Source organism: Camelus bactrianus, chromosome 22 (assembly GCF_048773025.1).
Source record: "Camelus bactrianus isolate YW-2024 breed Bactrian camel chromosome 22, ASM4877302v1, whole genome shotgun sequence".
Lineage (NCBI taxonomy): Eukaryota > Metazoa > Chordata > Mammalia > Artiodactyla > Camelidae > Camelus > Camelus bactrianus.
In genome coordinates, this window is record NC_133560.1 from 5,056,566 (window position 1) to 5,078,692 (window position 22,127).

The 22,127-nt window shown below is 47.0% G+C and overlaps 1 protein-coding gene across 8 annotated transcripts in view; it reads right to left on the bottom strand.

Annotated features, from left to right (window-relative positions):
- Nucleotides 1–22,127, bottom strand: part of LOC141574629 (uncharacterized) — a 110,394-nt gene that overhangs the window by 2,302 nt on the left and 85,965 nt on the right. For 4 of the 8 annotated variants that reach the window (XM_074350090.1, XM_074350091.1, XM_074350087.1 and 1 more), the window contains one exon: nt 1,256–1,384. In XM_074350090.1, the coding sequence (XP_074206191.1) occupies nt 1,256–1,384 (129 nt within the window). Of the gene's footprint in view, nt 1–1,255; nt 1,385–4,817; nt 5,412–7,997; nt 10,765–22,127 lie in introns of those variants that run through there. The other 4 variants (XR_012501513.1, XM_074350094.1, XM_074350092.1 and 1 more) reach the window with 4 other exon arrangements.

Genomic DNA, 22,127 nt, shown 5'->3' on the forward strand with positions numbered 1-22,127 from the left:
GAGCAGCACTGGGCACAGTTGCACCTGACCCCTATCACTGGGAAGCCCGTTCTCCTGCCCTGCCTCTGGACCACTCTGGGGACAGTCTTGGTGGTGGGCAGAGCTACCTGCCCTGGCCTCCTAATCAACAGTTGGGGACAGAGACTGGGGCCAAGGTCCCACAACGAATCTCACACCTGGCAAGGAGCCCACCCTGCAGGGTGGCAGTGGGACCTGAAATCTCACCTGAGCCTCAGCGCCAGCTGCAGCACGCCCTCCCCTGCACCCAACTTGGGACCTAATGCAGTCACCAGCACCCAACCCAGGTCCCCAGCCCCGGAACAGACCCTCTTGGATGTCCTGGAGATCCTCAGTAGAAAGTCTAATCACAGTCCAGTGCCTCCCTCACCACCACCCTACGTGACAGCTGCTTCACTCTGTCCTGTCCCCACTGACCAGGGGTCAAGGGTATTTCAAAAGCCAGCACCCCCCCCCCGAGGGGCCTGTACAGTCTGAGATGGTCCAGGCTGGGCCCACACTCTCCCCTCCTCATTCCAGTCCCTGACAGCCCACACCACAGCCCTCCTGTCTGGAATCTTTGAATTTGGTGGGGCAGGTAATTAGGTTTGTTTGTATGCTTGTTTGTTTTTCATGTTAACGGAGGTACTGGGGCTTGAACCCAGGACCTCATGGGCAGTAAGTACGCGCTGAACCACTGAGCTATCAGCCTCTCCCAGTCCCTTTGCAGTTTTGACGTTTTTTGGTTTTATGACATTTATCTCACTACTTTCAGGAAATCTTTAGGAAAACCTATTTAATCAGGAATTTAGTTGAGTCTAGTACCTGAGAATGTGCTTTACTAAGACAACTGTTTTTGAATTCATCAGTGACAACAGGACAGCGCCTGGAATCAGCGCGAATGAAAGGGGCAGTCATTTACAGAAACGCACAAGGACAGTACGAGGCCAAGCGTCCATCGACCACGGGTCTACGCACGTGCCTGTCCACGATTCTCAAAGTCCCTGAAGAACAAAAATGGCCATGATCACCTTTGACCCTTCCTCTTTTCTACCTTTATTCCTCACATATTGTTTCACTTTTCTTCCTCCTCTATTCTCCATGTTTATATTCATTTAATACAAATGGGTTAGAACCACTTTATCTGCTTATGGCCCATGTTAACCCCTTGGTGGAGGCGCATCGGGGCAGTCTGTGTCTCAACTAAGGTCACTGCTGCACCTGCAGTCAGGGGGCGGCTCGGCTGGGGCTGACTCACGTGTCTGCTGCTTGGCGCTGGCTCGAGGTGGATCCCCATCTCTTCGGCAAGCTAGCCCGGCCCTCTTCATACGGTGGAGGAAGAGTTCCCAACAGCAAGACGCTCTTCATGAGTCCATGTAGGGGAGGACTGCACGAAGGACCACAAAGACAATGAGTTATTCGTCACTTACTGAGGGTTACGACTCTCATCGACCACACACGATACTCAAGACTTGAGATAGCATTCCTACCACACACCTACTCTTCTTGAGATGTTAACCCTCCGTTCTTTAGACCAGCATTTTCCATAGGGTATTAAGAAGCTTGGTAGGGGGTATCTTTGAAATAATCATTGATTTCTTACCCACATATTTCTTGCCTCTATCTTTCTCCCTGTCTTAAGCTGTCTTAAGAGACACATCATTTCCTCAGAGAACAGAAGTTACAGACGAGTATGAGGAATAACAGAGCTGTTTGTTGCCTATGAGGTTTAAACACTCAGTTTTGTAGGAAACAAGAACAATTCATGGCAGAAAGATTTAGGTGGGAATCTCATGGGGAAAGCCCAGAGCAATGAGGTGTACAGGACATGGGCACCATTTCCTGCATAGAAAACAAGAGGAATCAGGAAGCCCTCACAGAACAGCGAACTCGCATCTCTGAGACCTAGCCTGGTGGAGCCACACAGAACTTCCTGCACCTCAACATGGAACAGATCAGGGAAACGATTCCATCAGTCTGAGAATGGTAGGCGAGGAATAAAGTCACTGGATTTGATCAGACAGGTCTCAGCAACACTTGCGCAGGCCGGCTCCCCAGGACCAGACAGCAACTAGGACAGCTCAGCAGGTGCCCAGTCTACACAGATGACACGGAGGGCCAGGGGAGCGTCATTCCACATCCCACCACCTCCTAACTCCCTGGCAGTAGAAGACTCCAAAGCACAGACACACTCATGGAGAAAATGGAGAGACCTTGCATTGCAACCGATTTGGGAACAAAGAATTAAGCTCTAAATCAAGTGAGTTATTTAAAATTACAGACCAGTAGCCATCTTACAGATATCAGTTTGTAGACAGACTGGCCCAAGTATATGGAATTCGTGATCCATGCCTTATTTTCCTAGAAAGGGTTCCATGGTCAAATAGGTTTGAGAAATGCTGTATTTTCCTTTTGGACATCAAAATGCACATTAACATACTGATGTCTTAGGGAAGAATCAGAGTAAAGAAACCCAGTACTTTCTCCATTGATTTGACCTGGGAGATTCTTTTGAAGAAACTCTGTTGATGGATGATCCTGGGAACACATATTAGTCAACACTGCTCTCAATTTATCTTAAGTCATAGATTTTACTCTTTCACTCACCTACTCAAAAACCTTCACTGAGTTTCCATGGATCTTTAGATTTTTTTTTTCAGGAAAATTTCTTTTTTAAGAGCCTCCACAATGCAGCCTGTCCTAGTCATCAGTTTTCACTATTTCCCTGTGTAGCTCCTTTCCTTGAGCTAGGTCAAATGCTTCACTTTCCTGAACAAGACACACTCATGTTTCTAAGTACGATTCTCAACTCCCCTTGGTCTCTACAGACCCACAAACTAGGTGGCCATTTGGGTTCTACTCTCACAGAAATGTCACAAAGCTGCCCCTGACCATTCCAGCTCAAGTTGGCTGTTCTTTGATAATGCACGAGCAGTTCACCCTGTTAGAAGCTGGTTCCTACGGTGCTTTGCACTATCAGGAGTTACGCTAGTATGCTCATACACCATTCAACAAAACCAAATTCCTGTGGTAAATGATTGTATTTGTTAGTTTGATGTTACTTTCAGTGGCTGGCTAAATGTCTAACCCTAAAAATGGATGAATATGTGCACTTTTCTGAGCGTAGGAACTTTACATACATTGATAACGACTGCAAAGTTTAAAACTAAAGAGGTAGAACACAGCACACACGGAATTTCAGTGGGGGGCAGTAAGACATCAGTTTCACTAAATAAGTTTGTTAGCACGTCACAGTATTTACTGTTCACAAGTCCTGGAATATACTATTTTTATTCATCAAGAAAAAAATGAGGTATTGGTGTGATATATTCGGGAAGAATTGCACGTGTGTGTGAAATTTTTTTTAAACAGCAACAATTCCATAGTTAAAGGGGCAAAAAAACATGGCTGGACTATGCACCTGTCAGTTGTTGAGCCAAGAAAGACATGTTAAAGTCCCTCAAATCTCAGAAGGAGATAAAACACTAGATAAAGAAAAGCTGAAATTCCACTAATTTGTCCAACGCAACGCCTACAGGACATTCTTGCCATGGGAAAACGGTTAATAAATGTTCGTTTCACCCTCAGGATACTCAAGCACAATACGTCATTCAGAAAGCCAATTTACCACTTTTTAGAAAACACCCTTGGAACTGATAAACTGTAAAAAGACCAAATGGTCTAACCTAGAATGAATACAAGGCAATTAGACTTTTGATACCTGTCTTTATCATTGCTGGTAAGATCTGTGTAATCATCAATCAATCAGCACTTAGTGGTGTAAATAAGGTTAAATATTTTCAAAAGTAAAGGAAAGATACTGAGGATGAAAATCTTATTTTATTTATTCCAGAAAGAAAGCTATTTTTAGGCTATCTTTATTTGGGAAAACTAATTTTCTCCATGGTCATTAATTACTATGATATATTGAATGGAACATACACATGTTCCATTCAACATACATATACTTATTTGCTACAAAATACATATTACACATACATATATCTACACACTCAATTTTATATTCCACAAAAGCAACCTGAAAGAATTTGAAGGATAGAGTACACAGTTGTACGAAAGCCACCTTTCAGAACACATTAGGCGATGTCTTTCCTATTTCTCTGTAACTCCTATGCTAGCCAAACAAGCCACTAAGCACCCTAAAGATCTGTAAACAAGAGTGCCTCTGTTTGCTACTTTTATGCTTTTCATGTCCACAGCATAATCGGTGCTAGGAAGAAACTGATTTCTTTTTGGCTTTGGACCTAAATGTCAGTATGCATTTGGTTGGCTTAGCCTTTCCAAGGAATAAAATCATCCCTTCGTCACGTCGAAGAAACTACCAGAAAAGAAAATTGTCGAAGGAGAATTACAATTTCCTCTAATGGAAAAAAGAACCTACCTTGTGAGAATGGGAGTTTTTCCAAATTATAAACTAGTCAGATCAGCTGGGGGGCGGCGGGAGGCACTGGCACCAGCCCGCTCCGGCCCCGCAGGGCGCGGGCGACTCCGAGAGTCCGGGCGCGGGGCGGGCTCGGCGGCGGCCCGAGCGCCACAGAGGCCTCCGCGCCCGTCGCCGGAGCGCCCGAGCGGCGGGGACACAATTTTCGGGCCGCGGGAGGGGTGGGGAGCGACAAGGGCTCCAGGGTGCTCACCGCGCCCACAGCCGTGCCCCCGGCGCCCACACGGCCGGCGCCCGCCCCGCCTCGCCAAGGCCCGCGCGGGCTCCCTCCCCCGCGGAGACCCGGGGCAGCAGCCGCCGCATCCCCCTCCTTCCCGCGCCCCGCGCCCCGCGCCCGGCCGCCGCCGCCCGCACTCACCTCAGGGGCGCACCCGGCACAGCCGGCCGTCGACACAGTTCCCGCCGAAGCGTCTCGGTGCGGTACTCCCTGCGTGGGCGGGTTCTTCCCCTGCGGTCGCAGGGGTTCAGGGGTGGCGGGGCGGGGAACGGCCGTCACTTGAGCTACGAACCTAAGCGCCGCTTGGTGGCATTTTCCACAGGCCAGCGCCACCGCAGCCGACTTGGGTCCACACAGCCCCCTGCCAACCGCAGCTCTTACTGTCTCGCCGAGCCGACAAGCCTGCGCGGAAACAGGAGGGAGCCGAGGCGCGAGACGGAGGCCGGGCGCGGGTGGGCGCGAACGCTTTCCTGCGGGGACTGCGCGCATGCGCACCAGCGGGGCGGGACCCGTGGCCGCTGCGTGGGGGCCGGCCCCGCCCAGGGGCGCTGGTCCGGCTCAGCCAGTCGCGAGCGCCGGGTACTTCTTGGTGCGGGCGCTGTGGGTGGTTCGTGGGCCGCCTGAGGCAGCGGCAGGGTGGCCACGCCGCTGCCACTTTGGGAGCTTTTCTGAGACCGGGAGGGGAACCCGCCCCTCATCCCTTCGCCGGAGCCCCACCCTCGCCAGGCCGCGAGACTGGGGAAAAAAAAAGTTGGGAAAGTAAAATAAAGCAACACTGACTTCAGGATAACAGTTACCTCTTTGGATGGACGGAAGGGAATGGGATAAAGGAAAGGTGAAAAGGAAACGTCAAGCATTTGTATATTTGATTTCTTGAAAGAAAGATTTTTAAATGCTAACATTTTGCCACAATGCTTCAATTTTTTAAAGAAATAAAATGTTAATAGGTAATTTTGTTACATAAATACCCACGATATATTCATGAATATGCACACAGATATACATATTTTATATCTAAACGTAAAAACATTATTCAATGAATAAAATTATAGAAATTTTCTTTATCATTCAACTTACTATTCTTTTCCTTAACTTATGGTTACTTCAGGCACTTCAGGGCTCCAGAGCTTGCCAGGAGATGCACATATCCAAGGCCAGTCCCCAGCAGGGAAGCAGGGTGGAGCCCCAGGTGCACGGAGGCCACTACAGGATGAGGGTGCTGGGGATGGTCCAAGGCAGGCAGCCAGGCTCGAGGTTGGGCAATGGGGAGGGAAGCATCGGGGTGTATGTGGGGCACAGGTAGGCCAGGGCAGGATGGAGTGAGGGGCACTGGGTGGGACCCAAATAGGAAGGGAGGCGAGGGGTGCTCCAGGACCTGGGGTCGGGGTACCCCCTACCCCCACCTCCTGCCACCTCCCAAAGCAGCAGCTGAGTCCCTCCTGAGCTCCCTGTTGGACAGGCCCAGCTTTGGCATCTACGTCCTTGCCCCAAGTTGCTACACGGCTCCCCTCATCTGGAGCCCCCTGCCCACTTTTCTTCCCTGCCAGCGACCTGTGCTCAAAGGCACCACTGTCAGGGGCACCAGACCCAATGCACAGTCCCAGGGACACCAGGGGGATTCCATTGTTCTGCTGCCCGGACACCTGGCACTCTGTCCCTTTTCTGGTCCCTTCCACACCCACTTGTCAGCTGAGGCCTCTGTCCTGGGTCTCAGCCCTTCTGGGGAAAGCCAGGAGGCCAAGGGGACCAGTGGCCCAGAGCCGGAAGCAGGGGGAACCCATCTGACTTCCTGCTCCAGGTGCAAAATGAAAAGCCGTCCTGTAGAAGGACAAAACAGGCCCCAGGTGAAGTTCAAAACCTGATCTTCATAGCCCTGTGCTTTGGCTCCAGTGGCACCAGCTGGCTCAGGACTCCTCAGCACTTCCCCCAACCAGAGGGTCCCGGGGGATTTCTGAGTCTCCGTGGGCCTGGGTCTCTGGACCACACAAGTAGCGGTTCCTTTTTTCCTTTTACATTTGTAAACAGGTAATACACTCCTGTGGTTTCAAAATAAAAAAACCACGAGCAGATACACAGGGCACCCCACCACCCTCTGTCCAGCCCCCACCATGAGTAGACAGGTTTAGTCACTTCTACAATTTGTTTAGATTCTTACTTTTTCTTGGTTTGCACAAAAAGACACTACCTACAATACAGAGATGCTTCCTCATCGGTACAGAAAACAAAGACTGTTAGGGGGCTTTGCACGTTGATCCATTAGGTAGTCGGATTCTTCCTGGGTGTTAGGAACATTAGCCCCTTATTGATCTTTCCTGGAACTTGTGGTTTGTCCTTTTTCACTTACTATAGCATGCTTTTTTAGAAAAAATTGTATTTAACCTATTTTTTCTTTTATGGCTTCTGTGTTGTGAGTTGGCGTTAGAAAGCCTTCCTTCTGACAAGTTTACAGGGGAATTCATCACTATTTCCTTCCAACGTTTTATATCTTTGTTTTTCTACATTTAAATCTTATATCCATTCATAATATATCACGGTGAATGGTGTGAATAGGAATACAACGCTTTGTAGATTGTTTAAAATTCTTGTTTTGTCCTAGTAATCCATAAAGTTTTAAAGAATATAAAATTCAATCCCTTGTAATTTATCTTACGTACAGCATGAAGTAGGGAGATGGTTTTATTAGTTTGTTTTTATCTTTTTCCAAATGACCAACCACTCAAAACAACATATAATGAGAAAGAAAAAAACCTCTCTTCCCCTTCCGTTTGAAACCCTCTCTTTTCCTGTAGGATGCTCCCATGTGTATGTCTGGTAGAGCATCTTCTTTAACAGGACTGCGTTTTTTTATCTGTAAGCCTTGTCTGTATATTTGTAAAACAATAGTAAGTTATTCTATCTGTAAGCTTTCAATATGCTACAGTGTCATGTTCTTTTATTTAAAGACATAATCAAATTTCCAACACTGAATTAATGGTTCTTACTTCACTTTCATAAATAGATTACTTAAAATAGCTCGTGTTCGTAAGAAAATGTATTTACCTTGAAGTTTCTTTTCTGTAAACGTCCCAGTCTTTCCCCTCGCCCCACTTCTTTATTCTGAGATCTTGGTCCCTATTTGAAGTAGAACAACTTGGTCTCCTTTAACAAGTGCTGATTGTCTCCCATGGGATTTGGATCATTTACTTTTCTCCTTGATCTATTAGGGGATTTTTTGTTAAGTCAATTATCCTCACTAGCGTATTTGTTTCTTCTTATTTCTCCTTGGATTTTGCTCTGTAAATGCTGATGTTATGCTATCTGGTGCAAAGATAATTATAACAGAAAAGCATTTTGGCTTTTTTTTTTTATTACACTGAATTTTTCTTTTTTGGTCTTAATGTATTTTGCCATGAAGTCAGCTTTTTCCCATGTAAATAGTAAAGTCCCTCCGTTTTTTCACTTGTAACTCCCTCGTTGTCTTTGCCATCGTCTACTTTGAAACCTTCTGAGCTCTTAGTCTTCCGTGCATCCTACTGTATACAGTGTGGAGTTGGATTTCCTTCTAATCCAGTCTGAGAGTCTTTTAATAGGTGCGTTTATTCTGTTTACACCTTAGATGTGGCAACTGTTTGACCTTTACTTCACCAAACAGGATATATAAATGGTAAATACATGATACACAGGAAAAAGAGCCAGTATCATTAGTCATTACAGAAATTCAAATTAAAACCACTATGCAAACAAGATACCACTACTCTCCTATTGGAAAACTAAAATTTTTAAAAATTAAAAACTGACAATATCAAATGCTGCTGAGAATGTGGAGGAACTGGAACTCTCGTACACTGCTGGTGGGATGGAGGAATGGCACAGCCGCTTTGGAAAATGGTTTGGCAGTTTCCGAAAGCAACTCATTCTCTGAAGTAAATCCTGTTTTCCTGGTTATTTACAGTCACATTAATCCATTTCTAAGGGTCTTACTGAAGGAAATGATGTTCAAAAAGGACCCCAATTGCTCCACAGTAGATGCTGTGTAAACGGTCATGATCAGCTCACCCTCCCAGGAGGAGGGGACACTTCCTCCTGGCTTTCTGACCGAGCACGAGACACCTTGGTGTGTGAAGCCAGACGTGCTCCTCCCACTCTGGTCCATAGCTTGTCCCTGCTCCTTAACTGCTTCCTGTCACTCACTCAGCCTGGGCTTCAACTTCCCCTCAGTTAATTGATGATGGTCACACTCGCCTCATAAGAATGCCATGAGAAATTAAGATGAACAGATTTTGAATGTTTTAGCACACTCCATGGGATAATTGTTCCCACGTGGAACCCTCCCCAAACTGTATTTTCAGCACCTCTGATGATTTAATCGTGGATTTATTTTGGAAGAAGAAAAAAAATTGGCCATGATGGAATTGCTCCCATCTGTCATTAGGTTTGGGATTGGGACATTAACAAGCTTTTCAAAAACATCACAGCCAACCCCACCCTCAGCATCCCCACCTGCCCAACACAGTTTCATCATGGCTCTGCTATTTCATGTTGAGGTTCAACGTTTAGATGATCTCATTAACATTTAACACTTTTTTCTTAAAAAATGTTACCTGAAAGTCATGTTTTTCAATCCTATCTTTAAAATACATCTTTTTTGATTGATATCAGTAAGTTAAAAATTTGACCTAAGAATCATGTAAGACTAGGGAAAAGACAGGCCCAGCAGGACTGCGCTCTTGTTCCGTGCTAGATTTCATCTTGGTGCTGCAGGCGTCCCTCGAGAGGGCAGAACTGGAGGGTCTGCCTCACGGTCATTGTACCTCAAGGACAATGTGCCCAGTTGGGCTTGCTGCCCGTCTTGAGGCTCAGCTCACTGTGACCCTCCAGGACGCCAACCTCTGTGCTTTGCTTTGACAGGTCCCTGCATTGAGCTCCCCTGAGGATGAGAGTCTTTCTTCAGTGACCAGTCAGCCATCCTTGAGAAGCATTCCAAAGCACAGCCACCCTCAGCTGGCGCATGGAGCTACGGGGAGACGTCCCCTCCTACCGGGAAGAGGTCCCTGCTGGTGGGTCCGCACCGCCTGCCCACTCCTCCTGGGACCTCTCATCATCCCAGCAGGGCTAAGCCCCATGGGCCCTATCAGAGGGAGGCAGCTCTCCACCATCCAGGCCTATGAGGTGTCCAGTGAACAGCGAGGGTCCTACTCAGACCCCTGGGCTCCTAGGGAAGACCTGGTCATGCCAGCCTTGACCGCCGGACAGCAGCAGCAGCAGCAGCAGGGCAAGGCCCCAGGACAAGGAGATGGCATTGAACTTGGGATTGCCCGGGATCCCGAACACGGCCAGGAGTTGATGGCTGGGCTTTAACTTTGCATATGATATTGACATGCAAGTTCTTTATTCTAATATAATTGTATTTATCACACTTTTAATGATTCCTGCTTTGTGACTTGTTTAGATGATCCCTCCCTAGCCTGGTAACATAGGTTTTCCCTGTATTTGATTATAATTAACTTAAATTGGAGTCCATCTTGAGTCTATTTTGTAAAGACTGTGAGCCAGTGTTCTCCAGGTGGACAGTTTTCTCTGCCTCTCCTCCCGATGTGCAAGGCCTTCTCTCTAGGTGCTAAGGCCCTACACATTGACCCATTTGGGTTTGTTTCTTGGCCTCCATTTTTACCCCGTCAGCTGACTGTCCATAAGTTTATAAGAAGTCTTAACATCTGGGAGGGCAATGGACACTTCTTGTGCTTGTTCAGTTTCATCTTGGCTCTTCTTAGAAATTTCACTTCCACATTTTAGAATTTTAGAGTCAGTCTGTCAAATGCTAAAGCAAATCCTGATTCTGGTGTGTGTGTGTGATTTCTGGATATTCTCTGATATTAAGATATTGCAAACCTTGGCTAGCTACCTTGTCGCTTCTGAGCCATCTACCCAGGAGAGCTAGACAGAGCACAGAGGAGAGAGGCATTGTGGAAGGACCAGAGGTCGTAGGCAAGTTCAAGGTCTAGTCACAGGCAGATTTGGATTCATGGAAGGACCAGACCACCTGCAGGGTCACAGGATTCAGGCAGCTGTAGACATTTGGGTAGACACTCTCAGTCCGCACAGACTGCCTCTGTTGAAGGAAGTAGTAAGACAATATTTCAATCAGGATGTTTCTCTCTGAGTGGTCAGGGGATGCACACTGAGGCAGGTGGGGCAGGGTCATGACTGCCGCTAGGTTGACTTGTTTTGCAAAGGCTGTCCAGCCCACCGGGGTCCTTTCTCCACTGCCCTGTTCTGTGAAACTGCCCCAACTTCACAGCCTGAGGGGTTGAGTAAATGGATGAAGGCTGCAGTGACGTAGATAGGGGTGATGAGATGACCAATGTTTGCTATTCAAAGGCACACTGCACCCCGGAGAGTGGCGAGACAGTGGGTGTGAGGTCCAGGGCAGCCGGGCATCTCTTATATGTCTCAGGGACTCAGGAGTCACCCAGGGTGACTGGACCAGAGAGAGCATGTTCTCCGCAAAGAAAGTGACTGGAAATGCTCCCCAGAGGCAGAGTGAGGATTGTTAGGGGAGGAGGATGGGGGAGGGTGGGAAAGTAGGGAGAGAGTCTGGACAGGGAGGGGATGTGGAGGCTGGAGTGGGTTGGCAGGTGAATGCCAGGGGGAGGGGCGAGCTTGGGACTCATGAAGAATTGAGGGAGGGGGAAGCACAGGAGGAGGCCAGTGGAGGCTGCGGCAAGAGCCCACGGCTAGTGTCAGAGCATGGTGGGGCACAGGACAGAGAGCGGTGCTGGCACTCTTTCAGGAAGCTTCTGATGGGACAGAGAACAGTGGGGCACTAGCTTGAAAAGTATCAAGATTTAGGGAAATTTATTTCTTACGTGTAAGGAAAGAAACAAGTAGAAAAGGTAAAGATTGCAGATGTCAAGTTACCCCAAATGCCAAGCTCCCTCAGACCCAGGGTCCCCTCCTAGAGGTCCCACAGGCCACCTCAAATTCAAACAGTCCAGACAAAGCAGTCTTCCCAATCAGAAGGGAGCCCAGGTCTTGCTCTCTTCGCCTGCACCCCACCCCCCATATACAAAATCAATTAGCTGTCCTGAGCCTTATCTCCTAAATGTCCCTCAGCGTCCATCCTGCCACCACCACTCCTGTCCAGACTCTTATCCCCTCAACTGGATTCCTGCAAAAGCCACTCTAGTGGGTTCACTAGGGGCCCCCAAAGATGTGTCCACCTGGAACCTCAAAATGTCACCTTATCTCAATCTGCAAATACCACAGGCTGGGTGGCTTAAAACTCTCCACCCAGTGACAGACAGTAAAGAAGACACACCGACACTGAGAGAGAAGACCATGTGAAGATGGCAGCAGAGATTGGAGGCATGTGGCCACGTGCCCAGGACACCTGGGGCCACCAGAAGCTGGAAGACGCATGGGACAGAGTCTCTCTCCAGCCCCAGAAGAAACTGACCCTATGACACTTTGGTCTCAGACTTCTGGCCTCCAGAACTGTAAGAGAATGCATTTCTATTGTTATAAGCTCCCCTAGTATTCGGTGAGTTGTTATGGGAGCCACAGGGAAACTACTATGGCCACCTACGTGGTCACTCTGTTCTTTCATTCACTCATTTGATGAATTTCTATTGAGAAGATGAGAAAAAAGGACAGAATCTCTGCCTTCAAGGGCCCACGTTCCAGCAAGGAGTCAGGAAGCAGTAAAGACAAAACTGGAGGTGTATTTGGGGGTATTGATGACCAGGGGAAAGCAAACAGGGGTGGAGGGTGGGGAGGCTGGTTTTAAACATGGAAGTGAAGGGGTCCCTTGAGGAAGGTGACCTTTGAGCAAAGACTCAGAGGAGTGAGGAGGGAAGTGTGTCCCGCAGAGGGAGCCCTCCCCCTCAGTGGGGAGCACATCTGGAGCATTCTGGGGGCAGCCAAGAGCCCTGTGGATGGAGGGGTCTCTATAGCGAAGAGTAGGGGCAGGGGTGGCCCACAGAGGGCCTGCTGCCTGCCGGGTATACCCTCATTCATTTACCTGAGCTAGGGGCACCGCAGGGTTTGAACCCAGAAGTCATGATCTGATTGGCATTTTAAGTGAATCATTCTGGCTGGCCTTTTAAGAATAGACTTCAGGGTCAGATTCAGGGACCAGAATGCTTAGCAGGCTCTGGCCATAACCCAAGAAAGGGAGGACCATCTGGACAGGAGGGGACCAGTGAGGATGTGGGGGGTGGCCTCAGAGGCAGTCGATCGGTTGGGAAGATAGAACCGACAGGAAATCCTAATGCACTAGATTCCTGAGTCTCCAGTTTTCATCCTCAGCATCTGAAATTGTGGGTCTGCTGTCCAGATCGATCAACATGGGAAGGCTGTGGGCAGAACAGGCTTTGGGGGTGATCAGGGCGAGTGTGCTCATTTTGAGATGTCTGCTGGACCTCTTGTAATAGAGAACAAATCTGACTGTATATTGGTCTGTTCCTTTAGTTTTAACCACTGTGCCCTGCTTTCTAGGCTCAGTCTTGCCAGCTCTGCACCTTTTGTGAAACAATGTTGCCTTTACCCTGAAATAGACAGGAGCCTATTCTGGCTCTGACCTTTAAGGATGTCAGCACTTCTGCACTTCTGCAGAGATGGCAAGTTACAAAATAAAGAATAGTATTTGTTTTGTTGGAGGTTTACAGGGACACCATGTCCTGACCCACATGGACACCTGCAAGAATAAAGAATTCCTGCAGCAAGAAATTTGCAACAACCAACCACACCCTATCGCCTGTATTCGCTTCAGATGCAAAGATCAGTGAACTTGACGACAGGGCAGTAGAAACTGTCCAAAATGAAACAGAAAGAGAAAGACACCAGCCCACCCCACCCACAAATAAGAAAAAGATACTCATCCTGATGCAGGTGGAACTGATGTCCCTAAAGGAGGAGGGGGAGGGGCAGAAAAGGTATTTGTAAAAGGATAATTGAGGGGTTTTCCCCCAAATACTGTGAAACTATAAGCCTACAGATGCATGAAGCTCACTAACCTGTAAGCACAAGACACGTGAAGAAAACCACAGAAGGCACATCAAAATCAAATTGCTTAAAACCAGCGACAAAGACACAATACTAAAAGCACACAGAAAAAAACGTATTTCATACAGAAGAACAAAGCTGACAGGAGACTGCTCGCTGACTATAATGTGAGAAACGATATAGCAGCATCTTTAAAGTTCTAGGGGGAAAATCTGGGCACCTAGGATTCTATATCCAGCAGAAAGAAATTCAAAAAGAAAAATGAAGGCAATATAAACGGTTCTTTCAGAAATATAAAAGCTGAAAGAATCCATCACCAGCAGACCCACACTGTTAAGAGACAGAGGAAATTACTTAAGACAGAAAAAAAAAAAAAAACCATACGGAACTATGCCACATATAGACCACCCTGAATAAAGAACGAATGAAGAGACACAGAAATGGAAGCCCTAGGAGTAGGTATGTAGTAGAAAAGAACAAATCTGACTCCATACTAGATCTGTTCCTTTGGCTTTAACCCTGGGCTCTGTTTCTAAGCTTAGTCTTGCTGGTTCTGCACCTTTTGTAAAACAATGTTGCCTTTAGCCTGAGAGACCCAGGAGAGCCTATTGTGAAGGCTCTGACCTTTAAGGATATTAACACTTTTCCATTCATATAAAGATAACAAGCTGCAGAACAGAAAATAACATTTGTTTTGTTGGTGGTTTTACAGGGACACCATGACCTGATCCACATTGACAGGTACATGAACAACGAATTCCAAGAACAAAGAATTCCTCCACCAACAAATTTGCAACAACCAACCACACCCCGTCCCCTTTTTAGTATAAGAGGAGCCTGAATTCTGACTTGGGGAAGAGGGTGCTCCAGGACATTAGCCGGCCATATTCTTGGTCTGCCAGATTTCCCAAAGAAAGTGGTTATTCCTTGCCCCAACACCTCCTATCCCAATTTATTGGCCTGGCATGCAGTGAGCAGAGCAAGTTTAGACTTGGTAACAGGTATGAAAGACTTATTTCAATCTCTTTAAAAGGGAACTGGTTGTGTAAATAAACATAATACTACTGTAGAATGGAGTTCATAACACGAAAAAGTGAAATGTACAGCAAGAAGTTCACAAATGCCAAGGGAGTAACACATGTCATGTGACATGCCTTCAGATGCTGTAGGTGATGTGTGCAGTATAATAAACCCCATGAAGAAGATCGTTGTAAATTAAGATACCCTCCCAGACCCCAAGGCAACCACTAAAATGACAAAAGTTATAACCAATAAGCCAACAAAGGAAGTAAAAATGGAGTCATAGGACACAGTGGACTTTAAAAAAAAAATCAGAAACAAAAACAAGCAAAAGAATGGACAGGACAAAGCAAAAGCAAAAAGCAAGATGAGAGACTTAAACCTGACCACAGCAGCAGTACAATACTCTAAATGTTCCCAATTGAAATCAGAGGTTGTCAGATTAAATTAAAGAAAGGAAAACCTGGCACTTTAAACACTTTAAATTAAAAAGCATAAACAAAAATAAAAGTAGAGACACTGACATGCCTTCTGACAGTAATCAAAGGGAAGTTGGAATAGCTGCATTAACATTAGCCAAAAGTAAATTACCAGGATAAAGAGGGTCATTTCTTAGTGGAAAAAGTTAATTCATCGAGAGGACTTTGCAATCCTACATGTTTACAAATGGAATAACAGAGCTTGAGAGTACGTGAAGCAAAACCTGATACAACTGGAAGGAGAAACAGGAAAATTTATAACTATGTCGGAGAGCTCACTACCTCCTCTCTGTAACTGAACACGTAGCCAGGGTATCAGCAAAGACACAAAAGCCATGAAGAGCCCGGTCAACCAACTGGCCTAGTTCTATTCACAGAGCATCCAGAACACAAGGATTCTACAAAAGCAGGATACACATTATTTTTAAGTGTCTATAGGTCCTTGACCAATGTAGATCATATCCTGGGACATAAATTGAAGGGGATTCAAATTTTAAAAGTATGTTCTCTAACCACAATAAAATTAAATTTGAAGTCAAACACAGAAAGATCTTTGCAAAACCCTTGGAAAAATAAACAAACAACAACAAAATCCTCTTACTCCATGGGTCTAAAAAAATCAAAAGAAAAAGTATAAAGTCTTTTGAACTGAGGAAAAATAGGAACACAACATATAAGAAATCTGGGATACTGCTAAAGCAGTACTCCAGGGGAAGTTCACAGCACTAAGCACTTACACCAGCAGAGACAAAAAGATCTAGAATCAGTGACGTCAGCTTTTACCTTAAGAAACTACAGAAAGAGCAAATCAAAACCAAAATTAGCAGAAGATACTAAGTACTAAAAATCAGAAAGGATATGAATAAAATAGAAATAGAGAAATATATTTACTTGCTCAGAAGCAAATTCTTTTAAAAAATCAACAAAATTGATAAACCTTTAGCCAGAATGATGAGGAAAGAAAAGAAGACACAAATGACCCAAAGCAGGAATGGGAGAGTTGCCATCATCACAGATTCTACAAATATTAAAAGAATAACAAAGCAATAATGGGAACAACTTTGTTCTAGTAATTTTTACAACTTAGATTAAATGGACAGATTCCTTAAAGATTAAAAAACACCAACTACATTCAAGAAAAAAATAAATAACCTGACTAGCCCTATTTAAAGTAACTGAATTTGTTTTACAAACTTCCACAAAGAAAACTCCATACACCATGAATTCTATCACACATTTAAGAAAGAAATAATATCAATTCCACACAAACTCTTCTCAAAAAATTGAACAGGAGGAAATAATCCCAAACAAGAAATAATATCAATTCCACACAAACTCTTCTCAAAAAATTGAACAGGAGGAAATAATCCCAAACTCTTGTATAAGATCAGCTTTACTACGATACTACATACAGACAACACAAGAAAAGAAAGCCACAGACTTATCCTTCAGACCTAAATGGAAAAAACCTATACAAAACCTTAGCACACATAGTACACACTAACATGCACACATACACAGAGGCACACTCATACCCACGTACACGCACACACCCCTAACACATCTACTCCACTCAACCACCATGAGGCTCCAACGCGTGCAGCACCTTTTCTCTGGAGGCGTGCGCTTCTCTTGATGAGAGTATTGAACCCAGCGTCCCAAACGCTAGTACATGTCCTGGTGAAAGAGCAAACTAGTGAATAGGAAGGAAAATCTCTTACGCACCAGCAAGCTGAACAACCTAGAAGAAATGGGTCAATTCGCAGAAACATACAACCTACCAAGGTTAAGTCAGGAAGAAACAGAAAAATCTCAACAAAACTACTACTATGAAGGAGACTGAATCAGTAACTGAAAACCTCCCAGCACAGAAAAGCCCAGGACCTGGTGGTTTCACAGGCAAAGTCTACCAAACACACATAGAGTATTTCATACCAATTCTTCTCAAACTCTTCCAAAAAATAGAAGAGAAGGGGACAATTCCAAACCCATTTTATAAGACCAGCATTGCCCTGATATGAAACCGGGTAAGGACGTCTCAGGAGAAGAAAATTACAGGCCAATAGCCTGATGAACATAGATTCAAAAATCCTCACCAAAAAATCTGCAAACCGAATTTAGCAATGTATTAAAAGGGTCACACAGCATTATCATTCCAGGGATGCAAGGATGGTTCAACATACACAAATCAATCAATGTGATAAGCCTCATTAATAAAATGAAGAATAAAAATCATACAATCATCTCAACAGATACAGAACAGGCATTTGATAAAATTCAATATCCTTTCACACTTAAAACTCTCAACAAAGCAGGTATTAAAGGGAACAGACCTCAACATAATGAAGGCCATGGATGACAGTCCTATGGCGAACATCATACTCACCACTGAAAAGCTGAGAGCTTTTCCTCTAAGATCAGGAAACAAGACAAGGTTGCCCACTCTTCACACTTTTATTTAACATAGTTTTGAAGTCCTAGCCAGAACAATGAGGCAAGAAAAAGAAAAAGACTTCCAAATAGGAAAAAAAGAAAACTATCTCTATTTGCAAATGACATGATACTACAAATTGAAAAGCCTAAAGACTCCATCAAAAAACTGTTAGAACTAATAAATGAATTCAATGAAGCTGCAGGATACAAAATCAATATACAGAAATCTGCCTCATTTCTATATACCAACAATGAACTATCAGAAAGCAAAATTAAGAGAACAATCCCAAACCTAAGCAATGGGAGGAAATATCTGCAAATGATGTGACTGACACAGGCTTAATTTCCAGAATACACAAACAGCTCATACAACTCAATAACAAAAAACAAACAACCCAATCCGAAAATGGGCAGAAGACGTAGACAAACATTTCTCCAGTGAAGACATACAAGTGGCCAATAGGCACATGAAAAATTGTTCAGTAACACTAATTATCAGAGAAATGCAAATCAAAACTACAATGAGGTATCACCTCATTATCAGTCAGAATGGCCATCATTCAAAAGTCCACAAATGATACATGCTGCAGAGGGTGAGGAGAAAAGGGAACCCTCCTACACTGCTGGTGGGAATGCAGTTTGGTGCAGCCATTATGGAAAACAGTATGGAGATTCCTTAAAAAACTGAAAATAGACTTACACTATGATCCAGCAATCCCATTCTTGGGCATTTATCTGAAGGGAACTCTAATTCAAAAAGATACCTGCACCTCAATGTTCACAGCAGCACTATTTACAATAGCTAACATGTGGAAACAACCTAGATATCCGCTGACAGATGACTGGATAAAGAAGCTGTGATGTATTTATACAATGGAATACTACTCAGCCATAAAAAAGAATGAAATAATGTCATTTGCAGCAACATAGATGGACCTGGAGATCATCATTTTAAGGGAAGTAAGCCAGAAAGAGAAAGAAAAATACCATATATCACTTATATGTGGAATCTAAAAAAACAAAAACAAACTTACTTACAAAACAGAAAGAGACTCACAGATGTAGAAAACAAACTTATGGATACCAGTGCAGGAAGGGAGGCAGGGTGAAGGATAAATTGAAGTTTTAAGATTTGCAGATACTAACACTATGTGTAAAATAGATAAACAACAAGGTCCTACTTTATAGCATAGGGAACTTTATTTGATATCTTATAATAGCCTAAAAGGAATATATACACACACACACACGTGTGTGTGTGTAACTGAATCACTGTGCTGTACATCAGAAATTAACATAACATTGTAAACCGACTATACTTCAATAGAAAGAAAGAAATCCCATTTACAACTGCATCAAAAAGAATAAAATACCTAGGAATAAATTTAACAACAACAACAGAAAGGCAAATCTTAAAGACTTCAGGAGACACATGGAACACTGAGACGTTTAGAGGGAACATGTGATGTCCCCACATGTGGACGCCCTGCCACGTGCACCCTGGGTGGTGGTACAGATGGAAAGGGGCAGTGGATGTCACACATGGGACATGGGCTGAAGAGGCCCCACCAGGGCCAGGGGGAGGGCATGGGTCTAGAGCTTGAGATGACACACAGCAACTGCTTTAAAAGGGAAGAAACTGGCAAAGTGACAGATGGAGTTGTACTCTAAGGTGATAAAGAAGGAAGAGGACAGGACAGGGAGCCTCCAGGTCACACATTTCATCCTGAGAACAAAGACCCAGACAGAGTCTCCCCCGGGGGCAGCATCTCCATCTGTGCCCTCCCACCCAGGGGAGGCCCATCTCTCCAGCCCCGGATGGGGCGGACCCCGCATCTGCTCTGACAGGAGGCAGCACGAGTGGGCCGGCTGGCAGAATTCCTACCTCTAGGAGCCCTGCGTCCATAAAAGAAGAGAGTGATCAGTGGGCTGCATAAAAACGACACTCTCTGCCCTTCACACAGCACTGTTACGAAAATGAACAAACAGGCCAGAGCAGGGAGAAAATACTTGCAAATCAGGCGTCTAACAAAGGATGAGCGGAAAATCTATAAAGACTCCCTGTGCCTTCCTCGGGCACAGGGGAGAAGTGCCACCGCGAGAGACCTGGAGCGGGGGGTGTCCCAGGGACAGTGGAGGGGCAGGCTGGCAGCACTGCTTACCAGGGAGTCACTGACTTGGCCCTGATCCCTGGGGGGCCACGATGCTGACCTCAACTGCTGGGAGGACAAGCGGACGATGGGACAAAGAGCACAGGCCTTCACGTACGCATGCTCCGAGAAGAGGCCCTGGTGGGCCAAGTGGCACCCTGGTCCAGAAGCTTCCTGGTGAAGGGGAGGGAGAAGCAGGCCTGGGAAAGCACTGGAGCAGCAGCCGGAGTCCTTGGCCGCCAGTCACCACCCGTCAACCGGACAAGACACACATCCTGACCCAAATGCAAAAGGTCCTGGAGGCCCCAAGTGACAGCCAGGGGCACATGAGGCACAAGCCATGCTTACACCCTTCCTCCTCCTCTAGGCTTCTCCAAAACCACCTGCATCCCTGTCCATGGGGAGGACGACAGGGAGGTGCCCACAACCTTGCTCCTGGGAACGAGCACAGTGGCTGCCTCGACCAAGGCTGCCAGGGCAGCTCCATGCCCAGCATAACAACATTACGGCCAGTGTGACCCCTGCCTGCTCTGCCTGCAGGTCAAGGGCAAACGCTGTGCCCTGATGTTCTGTGCCCTGCACAGGGGCCAGCCAGAGTCTGTGGCCCCCGAGCCCGCCACACAGCCCTGCGCGTGCACGCACACGCACAGACACACACACACACATACACGAAACGTCCCTCACGACTCTTGGCCGATGCGTAAGCCAGGCCTGGCCAGGGTCCCCTCCTCACCCTGTTCATGAGGAGATGTTAACGCTTTCTCTTAGACCTTTAACTGTCACTTCCTGAGGTGGATTCTGACTTTGACAGAATTTGCTGCCAACTCCTCCTTTCACAACCCTGACTCGGGGCCCCTCTACGTCCACCTCAAGCAAGGCTGGATGGGCAGGTGAACCTGTCCATGTGTTTATGTCCCCAGGTCCTTGCAGGACGCAAGCAGGTGTTGGGGTCCAAGGAAACCCAGGCCATCAGTGGCCTGCGTGCTGCAAGCAGAGGCTGTTGACCTCTGCAGGACTTAGATGTGACCTGTCCCAGGTTGGCCTGCATACCCCAGAGCTCAGCTTGCAGTGAGCGAGGTGACCAGGCACCGTGAGAGGTCACCAACTGGGCCCCGGTAGGGAACTTTCAAGTCCAGGAAGAGAAGGGCAGCGCAGGCCTGCTCCGCAGAGCCCCCCCGCCAAGGCCGGCCCAGGTGACATCTGCCAGGGGGCAAAAGATGGGGGGTGGCCGCCTGGCAGAGCCACACCCTCTCAGAGCCCCGCAACACAGCCAGCGCCTCCTCCTGCCCATGGCCCTTTAAGCACCTCCCTCTCTGCAAATGCAGCACTCAGGTCCGAGGGAAGGAGGCAATGAACAGTGAGGCTGAAACAGTGGGTGACTTACAGCCAGGCTGGTGAGCACCGCGTCCCGACCAGCCTGGGTCACATCTCCGACACGGGGATCCACCTGGCCCATCGTCACCCCAGGAGTCACTCAAATTACACCCGAACAAAAGCAGTGGCTGCGTTTACTGTGGCCAGTTCGTCAAACTTGCCGAAGAGCTCACTGAGGAGTCTCACCAGCTCCTGGGCTGTGCACTACGACACCAGGCTCGTGAAGCCCACGATGTCTGCAAAGAGGATGCTGCAAGACAGAGGGGTGCAGGCTGCCCTCCTCCACGGACGGACAGGCTCCACCACCCAGACAGACGCTTACCCTTACACATCACCTTGAACTAGAGCTCCCGGCTTATTCCTCCAAGCAGGCTGGCAATGAAGGCCCTGCTGTTCACATCTCACAGGTGAGAGGACTGAGGCTGGGAGAGGCCAGGGGACTCTTCACAGTCACAGAGGGGGAAGTGCTGGAGCCACTCAGAGCTCCTGCTGACCCCACCCAGGACACAGGGGAGCAGCTCAAAGTCCACTAGACCTGCCCCCTCCTGGGCTGTTCCTGTGGCGGGACCGTGGCTGCGAGCACGTGAGCAGAAGTGATGTGCTCTTAAGGAAGCAGCAGCCTCCGCAGCCTCCCTCCCTCCCACGGCTGATGCAGGCACTGTCAGCCTCACGGTGGCTTACTGTGCTGCGCGGAGGGCCACCCCCGGCCAGCTACAGGGGTGGGGGGCACATCTCTCTCTTACACACTGGGCCTCCGCTTCCTACAGAACCTGGGTCAGTCTAAACAAGTGTCCACCCGCGGCGCACAGCTGTCTTCCCGGATGCTACGAAGAATGTAAACGCCTTAAATAGTGAAACAGCACGGAGGACCCAGGCAGCACAAGAACGTGCAGAGTCACGGACGGCCTCCCTGAGCCGCACGTTCGGGAGCAGCCAGGGTTCCTGACGAGCCCTCCGAGCACCCAAGTCCCCACACGTGTGGCGGATGAGCGAGGTGTCACCGGGGGCCTCTC